This window comes from Palaemon carinicauda, chromosome 13, assembly GCF_036898095.1.
Source record: "Palaemon carinicauda isolate YSFRI2023 chromosome 13, ASM3689809v2, whole genome shotgun sequence".
NCBI classification, from domain to species: Eukaryota; Metazoa; Arthropoda; class Malacostraca; order Decapoda; family Palaemonidae; genus Palaemon; species Palaemon carinicauda.
The window spans coordinates 137,523,012-137,546,369 of NC_090737.1; the positions used below are offsets into that span (position 1 = coordinate 137,523,012).

Below are 23,358 nucleotides of genomic sequence, written 5' to 3' on the forward strand. Positions count from 1 at the left end.
CACATTTTGTGCTATTATAAGTCTCGTTTTTAAATTCCCATACTTCATAATTCCCCCAAAACAATATTCTACCATTTTTCATTATACCAACATCTTTAGTTTCCCCCATTTATCACAATTCTCGCAGGGAATTTTTAAAAAAATAAAAAGAGAAAATTTTAATAACACTTCCTTTCGTGGATCAATGAAATGTCACGAATAAGTATTTAAATAAATACTTACAAATACTTACAGAATACTTACAAAAAATCAATTTTGCATAATATAGAACCTTCAGTCTTCCCATTCCAGTGTTAGAATAAGATTTATATTATAGTATTATACAAGATATTGTAAAATAACCACCATATTTTAAAAGAGCTCTTTGCGAGTAGAATAAGATTTTCAATATAGTATTATTCAAGATATAGTATTGTGAAATAATCACCATATTTTGCAAGCGTTCTTTCTGGAATAGACTAAGAATTACATTATAGTATTATACAAGATATTGCAAAACGATCGTAATTGTTTTTGCAAGAGCTCTTTCTGGAATAGACTAAGAATTACATTATAGTATTATACAAGATATTGTAAAACAATCACCATGCTTTGCAATAGCTCTTCCTGAAATAGATTAAGAATTACATTATAGTATTATATAAGATATTGTAAAACAATCACCATACTTTGCAATAGCTCTTCCTGGAATAGATTAAGAATTGCATTATAGTATTATACAAGATATTGTAAAACAATCACCATGCTTTGCAATAGCTCTTTCTGGAATAGACTAGGAATTACCTTACAGTATTATACAAGATATTGTAAAATAACCACCATATTTTGCAAAAGCTCTTTCTGGAATAGACTAAGAATTACCTTATAGTATTATACAAGATATTGTAAAACAATCACCATGCTTTGCAATAGCTCTTTCTGGAATAGACTAGGAATTACCTTACAGTATTATACAAGATATTGTAAAATAACCACCATATTTTGCAAAAGCTCTTTCTGGAATAGACTAAGAATTACCTTACAGTATTATACAAGATATTGTAAAACAACCACTATATTTTGCAAAAGCTCTTTCTGGAATAGACTAAGAATTACCTTATAGTATTATACAAGATATTGTAAAATAACCACCATATTTTGCAAAAGCTCTTTCTGGAATAGACTAGGAATTACCTTACAGTATTATACAAGATATTGTAAAATAACCACCATATTTTGCAAAAGCTCTTTCTGGAATAGACTAAGAATTACCTTATAGTATTATACAAGATATTGTAAAACAATCACCATGCTTTGCAATAGCTCTTTCTGGAATAGACTAAGAATTACCTTACAGTATTATACAAGATATTGTAAAATAACCACCATATTTTGCAAAAGCTCTTTCTGGAATAGACTAGGAATTACCTTACAGTATTATACAAGATATTGTAAAATAACCACCATATTTTGCAAAAGCTCTTTCTGGAATAGACTAGGAATTACCTTACAGTATTATACAAGATACTGTAAAATAACCACCATATTTTGCAAAAGCTCTTTCTGGAATAGACTAGGAATTACCTTACAGTATTATACAAGATATTGTAAAATAACCACCATATTTTGCAAAAGCTCTTTCTGGAGTAGACTAAGAATTACCTTATAGTATTATACAAGATATTGTAAAACAATCACCATGCTTTGCAATAGCTCTTTCTGGAATAGACTAAGAATTACCTTACAGTATTATACAAGATATTGTAAAATAACCACCATATTTTGCAAAAGCTCTTTCTGGAATAGACTAGGAATTACCTTACAGTATTATACAAGATATTGTAAAATAACCACCATATTTTGCAAAAGCTCTTTCTGGAATAGACTAGGAATTACCTTACAGTATTATACAAGATATTGTAAAATAACCACCATATTTTGCAAAAGCTCTTTCTGGAATAGACTAGGAATTACCTTACAGTATTATACAAGATATTGTAAAATAACCACCATATTTTGCAAAAGCTCTTTCTGGAATAGACTAAGAATTACCTTATAGTATTATACAAGATATTGTAAAACAATCACCATGCTTTGCAATAGCTCTTTCTGGAATAGACTAGGAATTACCTTACAGTATTATACAAGATATTGTAAAATAACCACCATATTTTGCAAAAGCTTTTTCTGGAATAGACTAAGAATTACCTTACAGTATTATACAAGATATTGTAAAATAACCACCATATTTTGCAAAAGCTCTTTCTGGAATAGACTAAGAATTACCTTACAGTATTATACAAGATATTGTAAAATAACCACCATATTTTGCAATAGCTCTTTCTTGAATAGACTAAGAATTACATTATAGTATTATACAAGATATTGTAAAATAACCACCATATTTTAAAAGAGCTCTTTTCGAGTAGAATAAGATTTTCAATATAGTATTATTCAAGATATAGTATTGTGAAATAATCACCATATTTTGCACGAGCTCTTTCTTGAATGGATAAAGAATTACATTATAGTATTATACAAGATATTGTAAAATAATCACAATATTTTGCAAGAGCTCTTTCTGGAATAGATTAAGAATTACATTATAGTGTTATACGAGATATTGCAAAACAATCACCATATTTTGCAAGAGCTCTTTCTGGAATAGATTAATAATTACATTATAGTATACAAGATATTGTAAAACGATCATATTTTTTTGCAAGAGCTCTTTCTGGAATAGATTAAGAATTACATTATAGTATTATAAAGGATATTGTAAAACAATCACCATATTTTGCAAGAGCTCTTTTGGAATAGATTAAGAATTACATTATAGTATTATACAAGATATTGCAAAACAATTACCACATTTTGCAAGTGTTCTTTTTGGAATAGATTAAGAATTATATTATAGTATTATACAAGATATTGCAAAACAATCACCATATTTTGCAAGAGCTCTTTCTGGAATAGAGTAAGAATTACATTATAGTATTATACAAGATATTGTAAAATAATCGCCATACTTTGCAATAGCTCTTCCTGGGATAGATTAAGAATTACATTATAGTATTATACAAGATATTGCAAAACAATCACCGTATTTTGCAAGAGTTCTTTCTGGAATAGATTAAGAATTACATTATAGTATTATACAAGATATTGCAAAATAATCACCTATTTTGCACAAGCTCTTTTGGAATAGATTAAGAATTACATTATAGTATTATACAAGATATTGTAAAATAATCGCCATACTTTGCAATAGCTCTTCCTGGGATAGATTAAGAATTACATTATAGTATTATACAAGATATTGCAAAAAAATCACCATATTTTGCAATAGCTCTTTCTGGAATAGACTAAGAATTACATTATAGTATTATACAAGATATTGCAAAACAATCACCATATTTTTCAATAGCTCTTTCTGGAATAGACTAAGAATTATATTATAGTATTATAAAAGATATTGCAAAATAACCACCATATTTTGCAAAAGCTCTTTCTGGAATAGACTAAGAATTACAGTATAGTATTATACAAGATATTGTAAAACAATCACCATATTTTGCACGAGCTCTTTTGGAATAGAGTAAGAATTACATTATAGTATTATACAAGATATTGTAAAACAATCACCATATTTTGCAATAGCTCTTTCTGGAATAGACTAAGAATTTCATTATAGTATTATACAAGATATTGTAAAACAATCACCGTATTTTGCAAAAGCTCTTTCTGGAATAGTTTAAGAATTATATTATAGTATACAAGATATTATAAAACGATCATATTTTTTTGCAATAGCTCTTTCTGGAATAGACTAAGAATTACGTTATAGTATTATACAACATATTGCAAAACAATCACCATACTTTGCAAGAGCTCTTTCTGGAATAAAAAATATTTACATTATAATATTATACAATATATTATAAAACAATCACAATTTTTGAAGCACTTTTTCTAAAATTATGCCAAAAAATCTAAAAAAGAAGAAAAAAAAAACTTGTTTTGTTTGATATTGATAGTGGGCGTCTGCAAGAAGTCTGGAATTCGCATTGTTTTGATTCTGGAATCTCGACCCACCTCATCTGCCATTCCTATTTAATTCCAGCATCTGAGAAAGATTTAATTGAATAAGGTTTGTGCAATTGTATTTTTATATTAAAAGGAATTAAATTCTTAATTGAGAATATATTTTAAAAAGAAATATATCGTTTGTCACCCGGTCAGGTTTCCAGGAATTGCTACACAGGTATTGACAGACAATCTTTCCAGAAGTGGAGACTGCTCGTTACTTTTCCAGCTATCATTGATATAATTGCAATTAACCTTCATCTCCAGGTATTATTTACTGTATTTATTGATGGTTCATTTATATCTTCAGGCGTATTGTTAGCATAAGGTTCAGGAATTCCAGAAATCTTTCCAGAAGTGGAGACCGATCATTACTTTTCCAGCTATCATTGATATAATTGCAATTTACCTTCATTTCCAGGTATTATTTACTGTATTCATTGATTGATCATTTATATCTTCAGGCTTATTATTAGCATAAGGCTCAGGAATTCCAGAAATCTTTCCAGAAGTGGAGACTGTTCGCTACTTTTCCAGTTCTCGTTGATATAATTGCAATTTACCTTCATTTCCAGGTATTATGTACTGTATTTATTAATTGTTCATTTATATCTTCAGGCGTATTATTAGCATAAGGTTCAGGAATTCCAGAAATTTTTCCAGAAGTGGAGACTGATCACTGCTTTTCCAGTTCTCGTTGATATAATTGCAATTTACCTTCATTTCCAGGTATTATGTACTGTATTTATTAATTGTTCATTTATATATTCAGGCATATTATTAGCATAGGGTTAAAGATAAGTAGATAGGTAATTTTGATAGGTATGGGACAGTACTGTGAAACATGGTGTAATTCCCGTAGAGTTTTTCTATTTCCAATTATGTTTATTTCTAAATACATGCTACTTAATTGAACTATACTTTAGTATTATGATCCATAAGTTCTCTATTTAATTGATAATTAATTCACCGTAGTATGGTAAGGTAAGGAGAGATCCAGAGACCAGCAAGGAATGACTAGCCCATAGTAGACAGTTTCTTCATGTTAGGCTATTACTGGCTATACTTCGGTCACGCTGATTATTATGCAATGGTTTGGTGAAATTATATGTATGGACGGAACAAAATTCTGCTCAAAATAAAATAGTTTTCCCCTTAGTGTATAATATGCTTCACTGAATTTAACCATTTCAACAGAAAATGAACCAAAAACCTGTTAGATTATCTAAGAACGGGATATTTTTTAGGAATCTACAGTAATGGTATTTGCTCCGATGTGCACTTGCTTCGCTTGCAGAATAAGAAAAACCTTTCTTAAATCATCAAGTTTCTCTTTGCGGTGAAAGTAAGTGTCATTTTCAAAGAAAAATTTTTTTCTATAGGAAACCCCTGTGTTTTAGGAGAATAGCTTTTTCTATCTGGAACTATAATAAAACCGACTATTACTTGCTATACTTTGGTCATACAGATTATTTTGCAATTTTTTAAAGGAGGATAGATGTGAGAGAGGCAAGAGAGCGTGCTAGAAATAGGAATGAATGGCGAGCGATTGTGACGCAGTTCCGGTAGGCCCTGCTGCTGCCTTAGATGACCGCGTAGGTAGCAGCAGTAGGGGATTCAGCATTATGAAGCTTCATCTGTGGTGGATAATGTGGGAGGGTGGGCTGTGGCACCCTAGCAGTACCAGCTGAACTCGGTTGAGTCCCTTGTTAGGCTGGAGGAACGTAGAGAGTAGAGGTCCCCTTTTTGTTTTGTTTCGTTGTTGATGTCGGCTACCCCCCAAAATTGGAGGAAGTGCCTTGGTATATGTATGTATGTATGATGACACTTGATAATGATCCCTACCATCTGTGCCTAACAAAGTTGTAACCCTAATTGTAGGAAACAGGGAGTTTTCATCTAATGCAATTACTGTAATCTGGTTAGTGCTATTATTAATTTTGCCATTGATTTATTAATTAAATTTTTCTCCAAGGAATTTTTTATATTGAATATACTCAGATTCTCATGTATACTATGGTTACCCTTAGGTTAAGTGTAGTGTCGGTATTTCTGTAGAAGAGATCCACATGGCGTTTTCTGTGTTAAATTCAAATAAAAACAAGTAAGGGTTTAATTGTTTAGCAGTGCTATAAAATGATGAATGAAGCATTTAAAACTGTGTAACACATTTGAGTAATAAAATGCCAACTAGATTTAATAGTATAAGGGGACTGCAGCGAGTAGATAGAATATGTTTGTTTGGTGAGTAGGAACAAGTAAAATAAAGAGATTCTTTCTAACCTAACCTATCTAAGGGTGCTTACTTAACTGGAGCACCCCCAACCTTACTTATAGTTTTGTGTTGGAAAAGTTGAATCTAGAGTTGCTTCCTAGACTTGCCTCCCCTAACCTAACCTAGGGCATCGGTTGATCTGTAACATTGAGGATCTGGTTGTGTTGAACTTGCCTCCCCAAACTTGACCTAGGAAACCATGCATTTTAGAAAAATAACTTCTGCTTGTATACCTCATTTATTATGTTAGTTTAATAGAGTTGTATAGGGTCTCTCTATCTCTCATTACCTCTGCCAGCAAAGTTGGGAGGAGGTTATGTTTTTGCCCCTGTTTGTCTGTTTGTTTGTTTGTGAACAACTTCCTGGCCTCAATTTTACTCATAGAGTAGTGAAACTTTCAAGAATTATTTTTTATGTTGAGACATGGAAGTGATTCAATTTTGAAAGTCCTAGGTTAAAGGTCAGGGTTGCGGTTGAGCAAAAGGTTGACCAAAGTAACCCTATGGCAAGTTGTTTTCGAGAAATAAGCTCCCGCAGATGCCGATAGAAGGGAAACATGAGGTCTTATTTAGCTCATGTTTGATAAAAGTAAGAAAGCAACTGAAAGAATGGGAGCTGAACTTCGAAGGAACCAGTAGACACATGGTCTACAATGATGATAGACTCTTCTAGACATGCTGTTTTAGAACAATTTTACCTTGCTGTATACCACAAGCTGTGTATCCCCACATACTAGATCCATTTGTTAGATCTCCATGAACCAGAACCTTAGGCACTGGGACACCCAAGGTCTCCCACTCGTATGGTATCTACCCTTACTGCCTCCCCGTGTAGCCGCTTGCAAGTGTGTTCTTGATGTGTATACTCTTCATATTCTTGAACTTCTTCACCTTTTGTCGTGCCTTCAAATTTCCTGTCTCGAAGATGGAGAGTAATTAGTCACAAGGGCACAGTACAGCTTATTGCACCGAGTTTCAAGGACAATGACCACTCCACTGCATGATATCGTGGTAAGAATAGCATCATATCAAGCTTCCCCTTCTCCAGCGCATACAGTATATACTTACAATGTACACACTGGGGAAGACTATCCTTGTACAGAATGCTAAGATTCATACTGGGAACTTTTTCATTCTCAGAAATACATTTCAGTGCAGTATGCATTACTAGTTAGGATGTTAGCAGATGCCCTCATCCCTCGGCTACCCCAGGTCATTCCTTGGACATTTCGGTGACTCGAACACTTTGAAGAGTGTTGAGAGAATCACCAAGAGTACCGATAATGTATTCATTTAGGTAGACAATCTCGGTATGCTCCCGCCTCTTATATGAGACCTTAAGTTTCGTAATCGGGAACATCTCCTTCCCAGAGTATACGTTCATTAAGTGGTACAGTACTGTAAGGGTGTTTTCATACCTGCTATCACTGCTCAGACTCAGAGACTGTACATGCGCACCCTTCTTCAGGATGATTGCCGTTACCCTCATCCCCTTCCCTCCTCTTAGGGTTCCAGAGACGACAACCCAACAGGAGGAACAGAATGGAGCGTACGGTCAGCGAGTGGTGTGATCATATTGACGTTGAGAGACCCTCTCGTCCCAGCTGAGCAATACAAAGATAAGATTGTTATGGGCATAAACACCTTGCAAATGATCTCCACAATTCAGGTTTTCCAAATTGCCACTGGTCTCTGTGTGTCTTTTCTTGGCTTGTGCATTCTGGACATGACCAGTTGCCAAAGGATTGATTTTCTCCATTCTATTTGGACACCTCACAATTGGATCTGTTGTCCTTTGTATTTTAGTGACTTTCGGGTTATATAATTTCTGGCTGCTGATTTGTTCTAGCTTTTCCATTCCATGATATTGATGGCAAAGGAACCTATGATTGTTCCTTACAAATGCTGAGTTCTTCTAGTAATTCCTTTTCTATGGATGAATCAAAACTTGAATGTAGCAATATGCTAAGTGTATGCAATGTTAAGGGAGAGAGGGTCCTATTCTTCTACTCAGAGAGAACCTGGGATACTATGTTGAGGAAGGTTTTATTAGATGTGCTCATGTTGGTTTGGATTCGATGTACAGTACAGTGTCCACCTTAGTACCGCTGTCCCTTTTTATTGACAACAAATAAATTCTGCCTTTTTTTCATAGTGATGAGCTTTGTAAGCACTTGACATCACTTGTTTCCTTTCTTTAAACTTCAGAAGTCTACTGAATCCTCCTGTAATCCTGGTAATTCTGGTCATTTTCAACTCGTTGACAAACCTAACCCCATCCCCCAGCGTCTTCGAGTCTTTCCTCTCCTTGGGGCGAATATCAAACTCGTCCAAAAGGGATGAATCTTCCTTCCTAGCTATTCTAATAGTGTTTCATTCAGTAAGAGTTCTGAACGTACACTACGCTCCATCAAAGGCTTCACACAGAGCCTTGAAATCTTTACATACATTAATTCCATCTGCTGGTAAACCCTTGCATATCACAATTTCAGTGAGCTAAGGGCCCATAATCACCCGCTAACCAAAAATGCTCTTGCATTCCTTGTTGAAATTAAATCACAGAAGCGCGCAAGGAATTACCTGTAGATCTAAAAGTCCTCAGTGCTTGAGAGTAAAGATACATAATGCTACGGAGTGCAGTTACTTCCCTGAGTTTTTGTAGAAGTCTTTCTTTGGAAAGTTTCTAGCAGCAACTCAATGGTACACCAAATAGGTGTTTGCAAGACATTATCTTAAAACGCCAATCTATAGTAGAGTACTGCATTTTTGTTTACTGGTACTGTAGAAGAAAAAAATTGGAATCCTGTATTTCAAACTGTAATTTAAACGGTTCATAAAAGTAAGCTAGACAAGTAATCTAGACTAGGTCTATAATCATAACCCTTTTACCCCCAGGCTATTTGGAAATTTCCAACCCTTAACCCCCAGGGTGTTAATTTTTTCCCAGCACATTTTGCAGTATATTATTTTTTAAATTGCTCTAACAGCCTTAATTTTTGTCATAGAGAGGTCAGGTTGGTCTCATTCTCTTGGAAAATGCCTGAATTTTCTCAAAAAATTATCACAAATATGAAAAAAAAAATTTTTATAGCATTTATTTGCAAGGACGTACCGGTACGTCCATGGGGGTAAAGGGATGGCTTTTGTGAAACGTACCAGTACGTCCTTTTGGGGGTAAAAGGGTTAACCTTGTTACATTACTTATACAAAAAATCATCACTCTTTCCTACAATTGCACCTCACCTTCAACAGGGTGTGGTTTTGAGCAATATAAACCTCAGGGGAGATTGATAGAAGCAATTATAATTTTAATAATAAATTTATTCCTATACTGACCTGATGTTCAGTACACGTCCACCCTCTTACCCACTAACTCATAGTGTCATGACGAGGGATAATGTCCACTTCAAAACGGAAAAATACATTTCCTAATGCTACAACCTGAGCCTCTTTCCACTTAGGCCACTGCTAGAGGGCTCTGTTCCTTTGTAAAAGGGCATGAATTGGTTAAAGTGAATGAAAATGGGACACATTTTAGATTTAAGGATTTTATGGGTAATATGAACATCAGGTTAATATAGAAATAAATTGCCTTTTCATGTAAAATGAAAGTGGGCAATTTTATGGTAGCAAACTTTGTATTAAGAATTTTTAAAGACATTTTAGTTATTCCTCATTTATGTAAGAGATATTGGTGAAACAAAATAAGTGATGGTAGTTTTAATTTCCTTTCGTGCAGAAAAAAGCCCCTAGTTAAGTATGGAAGATCTGAGAAGTGAATGGGATTCTGCAACAAGCTTTGCTCCCGGTGCGGTGAGTGAACGCTGGTGGGCTGCTGTCAGTCGCCAGTACACAGAGGAAGGGCGAGTCTACCATGGCCATGCATACCTATCGCAGCTGTTCAGTCTTTATCACCAGTATCAGGAAAAACTGACCGATCCCCAAGCTGTAGCGTTAGCTATATTCTTCCACAAGTAAGTACTCCACAAACAATACTTTTTAGAACTAATCATGAATGTATTTTTATAAAGTAAAAATTAGATCTGTATTTTAGTAACAACCTTTGTTTGACATGTATTCTATATAAGTAATCATGTTTAACTTTAAAACTGAAATTTTTCGTCAGATGGATGTTAACATGATTAATCTTTTAAAACCATCTTTACTTGCATAGGCCAAGTTTGGAGCTCAAAGTAACATTGTTGACGTAGGAGTGAGACCTACGGAAAAGCCTTGTGTTTTCTGAATTTCATGATAGAGCGGATTTTATTGGTTATAGTAATGTACTGGTATTCAAGAAAGAGTCCAGCCCATCTATGGACTAAAGTTCTCTTTATCAAGCTTTATTATTGTAATATACAAAAGCAATACTGTACAGTTAAAGCAGCTACAGCTCCTATTGCAACAACAATTATTTTTATCCTGAATACAGTATGGATACAGAGAATGAATAAAACAAATACACTTTGGTTGCCCCTTTATTCCGAATGAGAAAAGATTTTTCTGATCAAAGCAGAATAATTTTATGTCACATTGCGGATAAGATATGTATCCATTGGACACTAACCGAATGTAAGGCTTAAAGAGTTGGTTGTTTGGTGTAAATATTAAAATAATCAGAGAAGTTGTAGATACTTTTCAAGATGAATATGCTGCTCATTGTATCATAACTGTTAACCCTTTTACCCCCAATGGACGCACTGGTACGTTTAACAAAACTCATCCCTTTACCCACATGGATGTACTGGTACGTCCTTGCAAAAAAATGCTACTTAAATTTTTTTTTTGCATATTTTTGATAACTTTATGAGAAACTTCAGGCATTTTCCAAAAGAATGAGACCAACCTGACCTCTCTATGACGGAAATTAAGGATGTTAAAGCAATTTAAAAGATATATATTGCAAAATGTGCTTAAAAAAAAGAAAAAAAAGCCTGGGGGTTAAGGATTGGAAAGTTCCAAATAGCCTGGGGGTAAAAGGGTTAAAAGAGACAGATTAGTTACTTGTTTATTATATTTTACCCAAGGTGTTTCTTTCAGATTAGATTATAATCCTCGTTCTGGCGATGCCGACACCAAAAACGTAGAGAAATTTGAAGAGTTCATATCTGAGGCAGGAGAAGGTCATCAGGTAATGTCCTGTTTAGTTTCGTTTTGCATTTCATTGGAGTGGAATGAAACTGACTGAATTCTTAATCTAAAGTAAACTAGTACAGTGGTAACGTGGCAAGAGATCGATCCCCGCCCAGGACCGTGAGTTTAAGCTGTTTACTGGGGAGGCTACTGCTGTGGTAGGGCACCACAGTGGGGGGTTGGGCTTGCCCGGCTGACGTTCTGGTGAGCATCTATTCTGATGGAACCGGAAATGAAACCAGACACCTTTAACCTTTATCCTTTATGTGCTCCTTTTCAAGGCACAGTATTGTATAAATTGATGTATATTTTTTGTTAGCTTAGAATTTACTATTTTATCTAACAGGTCTTTAACTTTTGAGTTTATATCATGCTTTTAAAAGAATTACTCTACAGTACTGTACTGATTTCAAAATGAAAGGTGGAAAAATTAAACATGGAGCTTTGTTAGAGATGGTGCCATTTCCTAATCTTATTCATTCATCTTCACAACAAGCAGCGAGATAGTTTAGTCTGCAAACTGTGGTCGATCGAAAGTGTATTTTTCCATCCTCCACTGCAGAAAATACTCTTAAAAGTTCATAATAATCAGATAAAAACTAATGGGCCTTTCTGGTTTTGAAAATATAATGAAAAACACTAGAAAATATCTTCTATTCATTCGTAGGTTGGATTTTTGTCCTATAAAGTGACTTAAGTATTTCCGATGCAAGTAATTAACACAAAAAACAAGCTCTCATTATTTTATAAAAGCACATAAGTACACTAATAAGCTTCCATGTGATGTACGACATAGAGACCGAGGTAAGGTAAAGTAAAACTATGTAACTTGGATTTTATTTTTGGATTTAATTCTTGCGTATGAGCAACACAGAGTCAGAACTGATGTAAAGAGGGTTATTATTGCATAAATATACAATACATTACTATGCATATATGTATTTGTGTCCATTAAGAAATGGCAAAATATTTGGAATTAACAGCACACTTGGAACATTACTATATGATGAATATTGTAGTCGAGGAAGATGTAAGATATTTTCTCTCTATACTTGCCTGATGTTCATAGTGCATCTTCGTTTACCCCAAAATTTACCAAAAATATCAAGAAGCTATGTAGGTTAATGAAATTGGGGTGAGTATTGAAATAATTAACTTGCTTATAATTTGTTAATATGTTCTCGTGTGGAATGCTATGAGACGGCTAATCAACTTGATTATAATTTGTTAATATGTTCTCGCATGGAATGCTATGAGACGGCTAATCAACTTGATTATAATTTGTTAATATGTTCTCGCGTAGAATGCTATGAGACACCTTGAAGTCGTCGTTGATTTCTTTATGGAATCCCATTGAATTATGTCTCTTTAAACTCACAAATACACTTTCACAGTACTTTGTGTATAAATTAAAATTTTTTCTTTTGCAAAGGATTCTCCTTTTGTGTCTGCCGTGCGATCCCTGCTGGAAGCTGCAGTTAGCAACTTGACTGACGCTCACATGACGGAGGGAGCATCAGGAGATGAAGACGCTCATTATTTCTTGGACTTTACCATGGCTGTGTTAGGAGGTCCTCCTGCGGAGTATGAGCAGTATACCACTAAAATCCAAGCTGAATATATACATCTGCCTACAACAGCTTACAATCAACTTAGACTCAAAGTGAGTGATTATTGCTCTTTCTTCTCATTCTTATTGATAATATTTTTTACCATATTTTTGGGCTCAAGCCATGTCATCCTGATGGAAGGTCCTTCCAGCTTCGTACTGTATAATATTTCTGCGAGTGATATTACAAGAGAATTACCGTCAGGTATCACGGGGTTCTTATCCCCGGAACGACTAAATTACTTCAAAAAAGCTGAAATAAGCTCACTCGAAAAACTACGTATAAAGTAGGATCGCTGCGAACAAAGGAATGACGTTATCAGTGACGTACAGCACCATGAGGGGAGAGGATATGTAACGGCTCCTCACCTATCCTTCTCCCTAGATTCCTAGACTGGGTTAAGTCTGCTCGGGGTGCAGATATCTATGGTTATCTACGGATACATCCCTGATTATACACGATATCTTAGGATGGTCGTTCCGGGGTTTAGAACCCTGTGATACCTGACGGTAATTCTCTTGTAATATCACTCACAGAAATTATACAATAGGAAGCTGCCGGAAGGACCTCCCATCAGGACGACATGGCTACCTCACACAAAAATAGATTTTTCCTACGTCAAAATCCTTTCTATAGTTTTAAATGTCGTGAGACTCATTACAGTATTCAATAACGTGTGAGATCTACTTATCCACTTGTTCGTATAGCTTGTTGCCTCGTATTTGGGATTGCAGTGCTGTCAACACCTATGTCACAATTCTCCTTTTCGTTTCCTCTGTCAAATTGTTATACTCACCATCATTACAATTTTTCTTTACCTTTTCATTTCATTTTTTTTTATTATTTGAACTTTCTGGTTCTATGGAGAACAGTAAGTGTAATAAAAAAAACTGTAGGAGATATTTTTCAGTCACTTCTATATAATCAACGTCCTGATGATTTTACTTTTATGTAGTCATTTCACATTTTAGTACGTTTTTAAGATTTTTTGTATATTTTAACTTGTTTTTTACATTCATTACATAAATACAATGAAATGAATTGTTGAACTTGACGATCGTTACCTCATTACACGAAGTCTTGTAAGATGCATAAAGTGACAGAGACAATAATTAAATTTGCCCAGAAAATATGCAAAGGAGAATACTGTATATTATGCTAGCAATGACTTATTCGTGTGGGCTTTTGGTACATATAGTGTATATATTTCTGGATTTGAGGGAGTAAATAACCTTGAAATATGATGATTATATCCTTGTGATCTCCAGTGTTGGGGAATATTACTGCTAAAACCCCATACAGTACTTTGCATACGAAAGAAAAACATTGAAGTCGGTATTTCTTTACTCGTTTATATATTTACAATTTTAATGTTATAGCTATCTGAAAGATACATAAGATATTAGACGATAACTAAATATGCCTAAAGGGTAAACTTTTCCCAGAAAGTATGCAGATGAGAATATATCATGCCAGCAACATCTTACTTGTGTAGGCATTTGGTACATAAAGCGTATATATTTCTGGATTTGAGGGAATGTGCTCATCACTGCCTAATAAATAACCTTGAGATATAGTGATTATGTCCTTAAGATCTCGAGTTGTGAGGAGATATACTGTTAAAAACCCATACTTATTCGTCCTAAAGTATATTCAACCTATCTCTATCTATAAGCTTTGAAGCCCAATTTCTCAAAACACAAAATGTTCGAAGAAAATTTGCTGCTACTTTTTTTAGTATTGATCGATTTTTGTCAGTCAAATATGAAATACTGTACTGTATAGGGCATTTTATAGCCTACAATCTGTACATTCACTTTTTGTCAATGAAAAACTCTCATATGGAAAATAGTCACCTTTGAAAGTGAATTCTATACATTGAAAAAATGATAAACATTCACTTTTTGACAATGAAAAACTTCCATATGAAAAATAGTCACCTTTGAAAGTGAATTCTATACATTGATAAAATAATATACGGAACAGCATATTGTATATATAAGCAAATAAAAATTCAAAGAAAATTTCCAGTGTACAACTTTTAGAACATAGAATTCTCTTTCAAATGGTTTCTTAAATTAAAAAAATCGACCGTGAAACAAAAAGTAGCAAGAGATTGAAGTAACGCAGAAATTAACATTGTTTTAGTGGGGCGGAGTAACACCCCTTAAGGAGGAGAAAAGTTTGGAATACATTGTGTATTTATTTCTATCTTTGCAGATTCTGAAGAGCCTTTTGTTGATGCCCAATATTTACGCAACCAGGGAGTTTCAGGCTGACAGAGAAAAAACTGCTCGAGAAAATATAAAAAAAGAAGTGGAAAATCTGACAGCCCAGGTCTAAAGTGTTGTTGTATTGCATAAGTAGGATTTTTGACAAACTATACTTACGTTAGTTTATTTCCAGATTTATTTATGCATACATCTATACAGTATTTAGAATTTATTTATATAGTAATGTTTTGATAGAAAGAATGGTGATTACTCAAGAAAGTACAGTACTGTACTTATATAACAAGTGCTACAGTAAGGCCTTAAATTTTTAACTCTGTACAAGTTGCAATGCCAAAGCTTGTTATTCCCATTTTTAGATACACTACTTCGAAGTTTGTTAGAAATTGGAGGCGTCTCCAATGGTCAGAGGGATCAGAAAACAGTCGGGTTTTACATTCCTTGATAATACTCCTCTCGAATCTCTACGGGAAAGCCTTATGAACAAGGCTGTCTTCTTCAAAATATTGTACATGTCTATTGTAATGGTAAGGCAAAAGTATTTTTGAAGATGCCAAATAGCTTTTTTTTTTCTTTTGGCTGAGGATGAATGTATGCTGAATGCATATTTTGATATAAAGGGAGCGACTCCTTAACCATTCCGTGTAGAGACATGCGAGTGTAATTTATAAAGAGTTTAACAATGCACACTATTTTTGCCATTATGGAGTTGAATTATTTATTTGATTCTATTGTAAATAATTCCGTAAACTCTGGAAAGAAGAATATTGTGGGTTTAAGATACTAAGGAAGTGGATAGATTATTTTATTTATAATTATATAATTACACATTTATTTATATATTTATATATCTTTTGTACTAAGTCTATCTTACTGTGTTTATGTATAGATTATAAGTTTTAAGAGAAAGGATGTCTTGCTATTCACCTACTTTATCGGTGAATTTATGAAATACTTTTTAAATGTCTTAATGCCAAAGTTTTGCACCAAAGAAATTGAAGTGAATGATTGTGTATGGGGTGTGTTGAGTTCACCAGTTCTATTTTGAGAATGCAGCTTTATTTGTGACCACCAGTCCAAGAACTGTGATACAAGAATTTCACCCATATTTACATCCGATGAGAAACGTGTTGTATGCGCTTGGGTCATTTTATATTACGTTGCCGTGAATTGCCAAACGTAAGCCTGTTCTCTTTGATTGTCTTTTTGTAGAAATAGTATGGTACCCTATTTCATAATGACTTTTATGTTTTTATCAATTTACACTGTCGAGACGTAACAGCTTTATTATACCATTAATACGTAGGATACCGTAATTATTATTGTATGCATAACACATGTACTTTTTGTAATTCCTTGTGCTGGAATGTTTACAGCTCTTTCACAATAACAAACTGCCATAGAGTTGTTACTTTAATGTCGTCAATTCTCTTGCATTGCTTCCAATACCACAGGTAACCAGAGTTCATATTAGGTTTTGAAGTTACATCTGTATACCGGTGAATTTTACCTATAGGCATTTAAATGGTTATTATTTTGGAAACTGAATTAAGATTTGATATCCTATACCAAGCCTTGGATATTTAATGGTTACCCCTTCAAAATCCAGCTCCTGAATGTAGTAAATGCGTTATATTATCTGTAAAATGTATTTGAATGTCATAGATTCAACTGAAAGATTTGAACAGGTCTGTTAATAAAATTTTGTCAGAATCTGAAACATTTTCATTTCATCTAATTTTTATGTAACCTGATTTTAGTGTACTTGATGGAACTTTCTTATTGCATGAAAACGAGTTTTTTGTGCTACTTCATGAGTTGAGAACGTCCCATTTGTTTTGGTAAAATAGTTGATACAGTGAAGCAGTTGATAATGAAAATCAAGAACATATTTGATAAGAAAGGAAATTTAATTCCTGCCTGGTGATATGCTTGAAGGGGGTTCAATACCCACTTAAGCTCTATAGTTTCTTGTAGTATCTGCAACCTCACCATCCTTTTGAGCTAAGGAAGGGGCCCGGGGCTCCAGGGAGCTTATAGATCTACCTGCTGAGTCATCAGCAGCCACTGCCTGGCTCTCCCTGGTCCAAGCTTGGGTGGAGAAAGAGCTTGGCTGCCGATCATATGTACAGTACTGTATATACGGTCAGTCTTTAGAGCATTGTCACAGTCCCATGCCATTTATGAGCGACCTTTATGTTACAGCAGTGAATTTGGATATACCCTTGAAAGGTCTTTGTGCAACTTTCATTACAATGTACAGTATGTAATTGGAAGCTTGTAGAGGTGTAGAGGAAGAAAAGCCATATTTCATTTCTTCTTTCCTGGACTTTTCTCCGAAAATTAAACCCAGCATTCTGCACTGTATGCTGAAAGACATTTCTTGTACAGTAGGGATAATCAAAGGTTAATATATATATTCCTATTAATGTAATAATTAGAATTATGATTCACTGAAATACCTATACATATATATTGATATACAGTATTTAGAAATATAATTTATAATATCCACTTGTCAGATTAGCATATCATATGGACATCATCGAAATTGCAAAGGGAAAACTCGCGGTTCTTTTGACATCTGAGATATTAAGTGGGGGCCATGCTGTCTTTCAGGTAATTGAAAATCCATGGATATTCAAACAAAATTAATTATGCTGAGGTATTGTATTCCTGATAGTTGAGGACAAAATCTCACATCGCTTTAGCACTATCTTTTATTCAGTGCAGGAATTTGATAGGATAGTGATGGTTGTCAATTTTTTGGATATGCTCCTCTGCAGTAAACTTCTTGCTCCTTTATGACCTCCCACACAAATATTTGCATAGATAAAGAACTACGTTATCTAATGTTAAAGATGCTGTATATTCTTCCTGGTTAACTCCCTTGGTAAGGCCATAGAAAGCACTATTAGAACTCAAATTTCACTTTCACCTCCACTTCTTGGTATGAAAGAAGTCTGATCAAGTTGTGGATACTGAAATGAAATCTGCCTATTATGTTTTACTTCAAGTATCCATATTGGAGAGTTGGAAATTAAAAATTCTACAAGTTTACATAAGGAATTCCCCATGAGGTAGTTATGAGAACATTGCAAGAGCTGTGGATTATGCCCTTGTAACTGCATTTGTAAAGCATTAATGGAAGAAATGAATAATGTCTAAATGTGTTACTTTATTTGTAATGTTAAGGTAACTGATGAAGTGTCAAAGTGAGCATCTCTAAATTTTTTGAAGAATGATTCAATATATAAAGATGTAATGTCTTTGTGTGGTGCAATTTATTTTGAATTGCATTAAACATGAAAGGCTACTCATGTTTAAAATTCATTTATGGTGTTCTTATTTATTTCAGCAATTCTTACCTTAAATTTACAATGCTTAATATTTTTTTCTTTTAAACAGGGCTTCATCAACTTGCTTGAAATTTTAAGAAAATACTAAATCTTCAAATGAGCTCCCTATCCTATCTCTCATTCTGTGTAGTGTTGTCCACTGTATTTGTAACCCTGCTTGCTTCCCACATCTTTTTATATGTGGCTAGCTAACATTTTTTCACCAAGGGCATTGACTTCATAAAGTTGATGACTTTGAGCCTTTCTTCTTACTGTAAGTTATGTGATTTTGATTTTCATTTGGATAGGATTTATTCCTGTAAGGGGGAAAAGATCAAGAGGGAGGCAGAGGATTAGATGGCGATATAAGGTGAAGGATGATATGGAGAGAAGAGGTTTGGTGGAAGATGATACCTTTGGTCGAAGCCATTGGAGAGGGTACATCAGGCAACCGACCCCTTAATGTAGGGATAACGGTGGTCAAGAAGAAGAAGAAGAAAAATTAGAGGGCGAGATAAGGTGAAGGATGATATGGAGAGAAGAGGTTTGGTGGAAGAGGATGCCTTTAGTCGAAGGCATCGGAGAGGGCGCATCAGGCAACCTACCCCTTAATGTAGGGATAAAATTGGGAAGAAGAAGATTCAAGATGTTTTTCCTTGCAAATGAAAACTGCAAGTTATGCAAAATATTCTCAAGAAACTTTTTGAATTTTTATTTAGTAATTAAAAGAAATACTGTATGATTTGACTACAGTTGTGTGTTGTGATGTCACGTATAAGATGCAACAAGTTGATGCTAATAGTTTTTGTGTTTAGAAGTTTTCCATATCCAGTGCATTAACTAGAATATTTTCAAAGGCCATCCATACTAGGTTGGTTTGCTGTGAGCAATCAAATGAAAATCTCCCACCATCACTAATCTGCACTAGTCAGTGTGATGAAAACTGGCCAAACCCTAGACAACATGTCTGAGGCCTTTGTCCTACAGTGGACTAGAAACTGTTGCATTTGTTTTTGTTGTGTGTATGTACATCCATACGTACATATGCACGCATGCACTCACAGACATACTATATATATATATATATATATATATATATATATATATATATATATATATATATATATATATATATATATATATATATATATATATATGTGTGTGTGTGTGTGTGTGTGTGTGTGTGCGCGCGCACGTTCATATGCATGCATGGATATATATATATATATATATATATATATATATATATATATATATATATATATATATATATATATATATATATATATATATATATAAGAACAAAAACAAATGCAACCGTTTCCAGTCCACTGCAGGACAAAGGCCTCAGATATTTCCTCTAGTACATTAATGCCCTTGATTTTTAGTTTTAAATTTTCCTGCACTTAGGATAAGGGTTGTAATAACCAGACAAAAAATGGATATTACAGGGAGTTAGAATTTAGTATAAAATCTGCATAGAATTAGGGGAAAACACAATAAAATTATCGAAGTGTAAAAAGAGTATCTTTCTTTTTTTAAAGGCCCAGATGGTAAAACAACATTAGGCCTAACGAATATCCAAAAGAAATTGCTAAAACATCGTTGATGGTTACCAAGAAATATAATTTTTACTCGCTTCTGTTCGTGCAATGCATCATTTCTTTAATAAAAAAATAAGAAATATAAGAATCATAATATTTTGGCCCAAAAGAACCACTGTTTAATTTTTAATCAGCTGAAATAGCCTCTTTCTTTGTATAACCAAGGCAACATAAAACGCACGTCAATCGATTGACACTTGTCAATTTATGAATGGCTGAGAGATTATTTGTTAAATAAAATGAAGTATTTTATCCCCCATGGTTAAACAGTGATTTATTGTTTATTGCCATTTTACAGAAATATAATTTTTAAAGTTACTACATTTCTATGCAACGTGACGTCATTAAGCACATTCTACCGGATGAAGACAGAGAAAGAGTTATTGGGTACAATGAGTTTACGGTTTTTCCGTGCAATGGCGTCATAAAATAAGTTTTTAACTTCTTTATATAATATCATATACTCTTTTAGAGTAAAGGAATCTCGAGTAAAGCAAAATGCTATTAATTACTAAGCAGAAACATGAGCTAATGGTAAATATAAACATTAGACGCGCTTCTGTTTACTACACATATTACTCGCATTTCGTTCGAACGCTCTCTATTTCAAATTTAAAATAATTCAGACTTTATTAACAGTTAGTGATAATGATTTTGTTTTAATTATAACTAATAAATAAATTAAATAAATATAATAAAGAAGACTTAATGTAGAAAAATAGAATTCCGCAAGTAATATGATAGCTTGAACATGAAGCCATTGTAGTGCGTTCGGATACACACCTGAAAATAATAACGGATAAGTTTTGAAAAATAGGTAGGTTAAATGAAATTTAAATTCTTATAACCTAAAAAATATATAATACGAAACGAAAAAAAATAATAATGCGATTTTATGCTAATTATTACACCCAAAAACACCGATATTAATGAAAATAAGCGAATGTTTCCATCCGCTTTCCTTCATTCACGCAACTTCAAACCAGGGTTGCCATTCGTACGATAATTATAGTACGTGTACGATTATTTTGGGTCCGGTACGATGTACGATACATAACTTAGGTACATACAAATGTGTATGTGTGTTTTATTAAACAATTATAATAAAATACCTTGAAATAAGTTATATTACTCCTTAATAATTATGTAGAAAGTGTGAACGATAATTTTGGTTAAAAAAAAAAACGATAATTATAAGGTTCATGTACGATAATTCAGTCGAAATAATCTGGCAACCCTGCTTCAAACTGTGACGATCAACATGGCGCTGTGTTGTTATACCGATTTCCTTTAAATGTCGGAATAAATCGCGATTTAAAGCCGGAGTGACATTTTAAAAGCCGTGTCGGGATTTTTATCGGTGAGTTCATATTTCGAAAGGCGCTGTTGCAGACGCGAAGGCCTATGTGGTGTCAAAATAAGGGAAATTCAAGTGTTTACAATTCTTTGGCGGGTAAACATCGGTTGCATCGAAGTGTTAAAATCCAGATTTGGTGTTTTTTTAGGCCTATGGTCGAAAAGGAAATGTTTTAATCGTCGGTGATGTTGTTGTGCGATAGTTCTGGATGTTGTGAGGTTGTTGTTTGTGTGTGTAGTTGTTGCCAGTGACCTGTGAGGCCTACACGTCTGGCCTTTCTCGTATGAAGTTACGTTATAGGCCTAAGGAAGGCTTTAAAATTGTAGTTCCGTGAAGGGAAACATTTTTCATTATTAGCCACAATAGTAAATGTTATTTTGGAAGAAAACTGAAGTTTTCCTAATGGAAAAATAGAATGTTTTATTAGGAAATTTTTCCCTGACCGGAAAGTTGCGTTATAGGCCTAAGGAAAGCTGTAAAATTATAATTCCTCTCGGTGAAACATTTTTATGATTATCCCTAAAAAATAAATGTAATTTTTGAAGAAAATGAGTTTTTTTCATAATAAAAAGTATATTTGTTTTTGTGGGAAAATTTTGTCCTGACCGGAAAAATAATAAAATCAGGAAGCTTAGGGTCATTGTGAACTGTATTAGGCCTACGGTATTTTGAAGGCCTTTTAATGCAAGAGACAATTTGCATATTGTTTATGATTTTTATTTTGTTTACCCTCAAGGGAGGATTTTATTATTAGGCCTAGCTTTGACCAGCTATACTATTAGGCCTGCCTTAGGCCAGGTATATGTCAGCCATTGTAGAATAAGCCTACAAGGTATAAATAAGCGGCTAAGGTGGTCAAAACAAATTTTACCCCTTCTGTCAGTTTCAATGGTTTTGGGTTAATATATATTTTAATTACTACTGAAGGAAGAATTTGCGGGGCCTTTGTATATCAGCGGCCATTTCCTACCGCTTGGATGAAAAATGAACATTAACTAACCTAAACTTTTCCCCCTAACCTAACCTACAAGCCGTGTCCTTACCTACTTACCTAACCGGGTGGGGTCTAACGCCCCCCTGCGATCCCCCTTACACTGCCGTATTCTAAGTTAACCGTAATCATACATGCAGGTGGCCGCTATCATACATACACCCCGAATTTGCTATAAGGAATGGACGAGTGCTAGCTAGTTTGACATTTTGGTAAATATATGATAGTTTAAGTACTAGCGAAACTGAAATTTGCCATGAGAAATGGACAGGAAGTTTTGTATTTTTCTCTATATGTTTAATAGGGGCTGGGCCATAATAACTTATGTATCGGTCTATTAAAATGTGATGTCTATCTCTCACTCTTAAGTCCATTGTTCACATCTGGGAGACTTATGTCGAGTTACTGCGCAAGCGTTGCTTGCATTTGCTTTGGCTAGCATTTCTGATTTTTTGTAAGGAGTAATCATTACCTGACTTTTTTATACCAATTAGGAGCGTCCAAATATTTATGCCGAAGTTCCCAGATGTAATTTTACAACAGCCATTTTTTTCCCACCCTTCCCTTCAATTTGAGTTAAGGCGCCATCACTTAAAGACGTCTCCAAGAGGGAATTTGTGTGAAGTATATCAATCTATTTTGAAATATAGTGTAATTTCATCTGTGTCGGCAATTGATTATGATGGAAATGCACTCCGTTCATTGTAAAGCTATTGTTGCTTATGTCAAATTGAAAAATAACTGCAAAATATGGC

At 34.0% G+C, this 23,358-nt stretch overlaps 2 protein-coding genes across 5 annotated transcripts in view; both read left to right on the plus strand.

Annotated features, from left to right (window-relative positions):
- The first annotated feature begins 4,014 nt into the window (after window positions 1-4,014).
- Window positions 4,015-17,022, plus strand: LOC137652109 (uncharacterized). Of its 4 annotated transcripts, none has more exons than XM_068385312.1 (5): window positions 4,015-4,129; window positions 10,079-10,313; window positions 11,380-11,470; window positions 12,905-13,135; window positions 15,303-17,022. In XM_068385312.1, exons 2-5 carry the CDS (start codon window positions 10,099-10,101, stop codon window positions 15,423-15,425), a joined length of 660 nt encoding a protein of 219 aa, XP_068241413.1. In that variant the 5' UTR covers window positions 4,015-4,129; window positions 10,079-10,098; the 3' UTR covers window positions 15,426-17,022. The 4 variants fall into 4 exon arrangements, with proteins under 4 accessions (XP_068241413.1, XP_068241416.1, XP_068241414.1 ...); XM_068385315.1 differs by having other exon boundaries at window positions 10,086-10,313; XM_068385313.1 differs by lacking the exon at window positions 4,015-4,129 and adding an exon at window positions 4,255-4,332.
- Window positions 17,023-21,492: 4,470 nt separating this feature from the next.
- The window catches only part of LOC137652491 (condensin-2 complex subunit H2-like), a 33,298-nt gene continuing 31,432 nt past the window's right edge, over window positions 21,493-23,358 (plus strand). The window contains exon 1 of the mRNA XM_068385931.1: window positions 21,493-21,615. The gene's annotated coding sequence lies outside the window, so the exon portion shown is untranslated. The remainder of the gene's footprint in view (window positions 21,616-23,358) is intronic.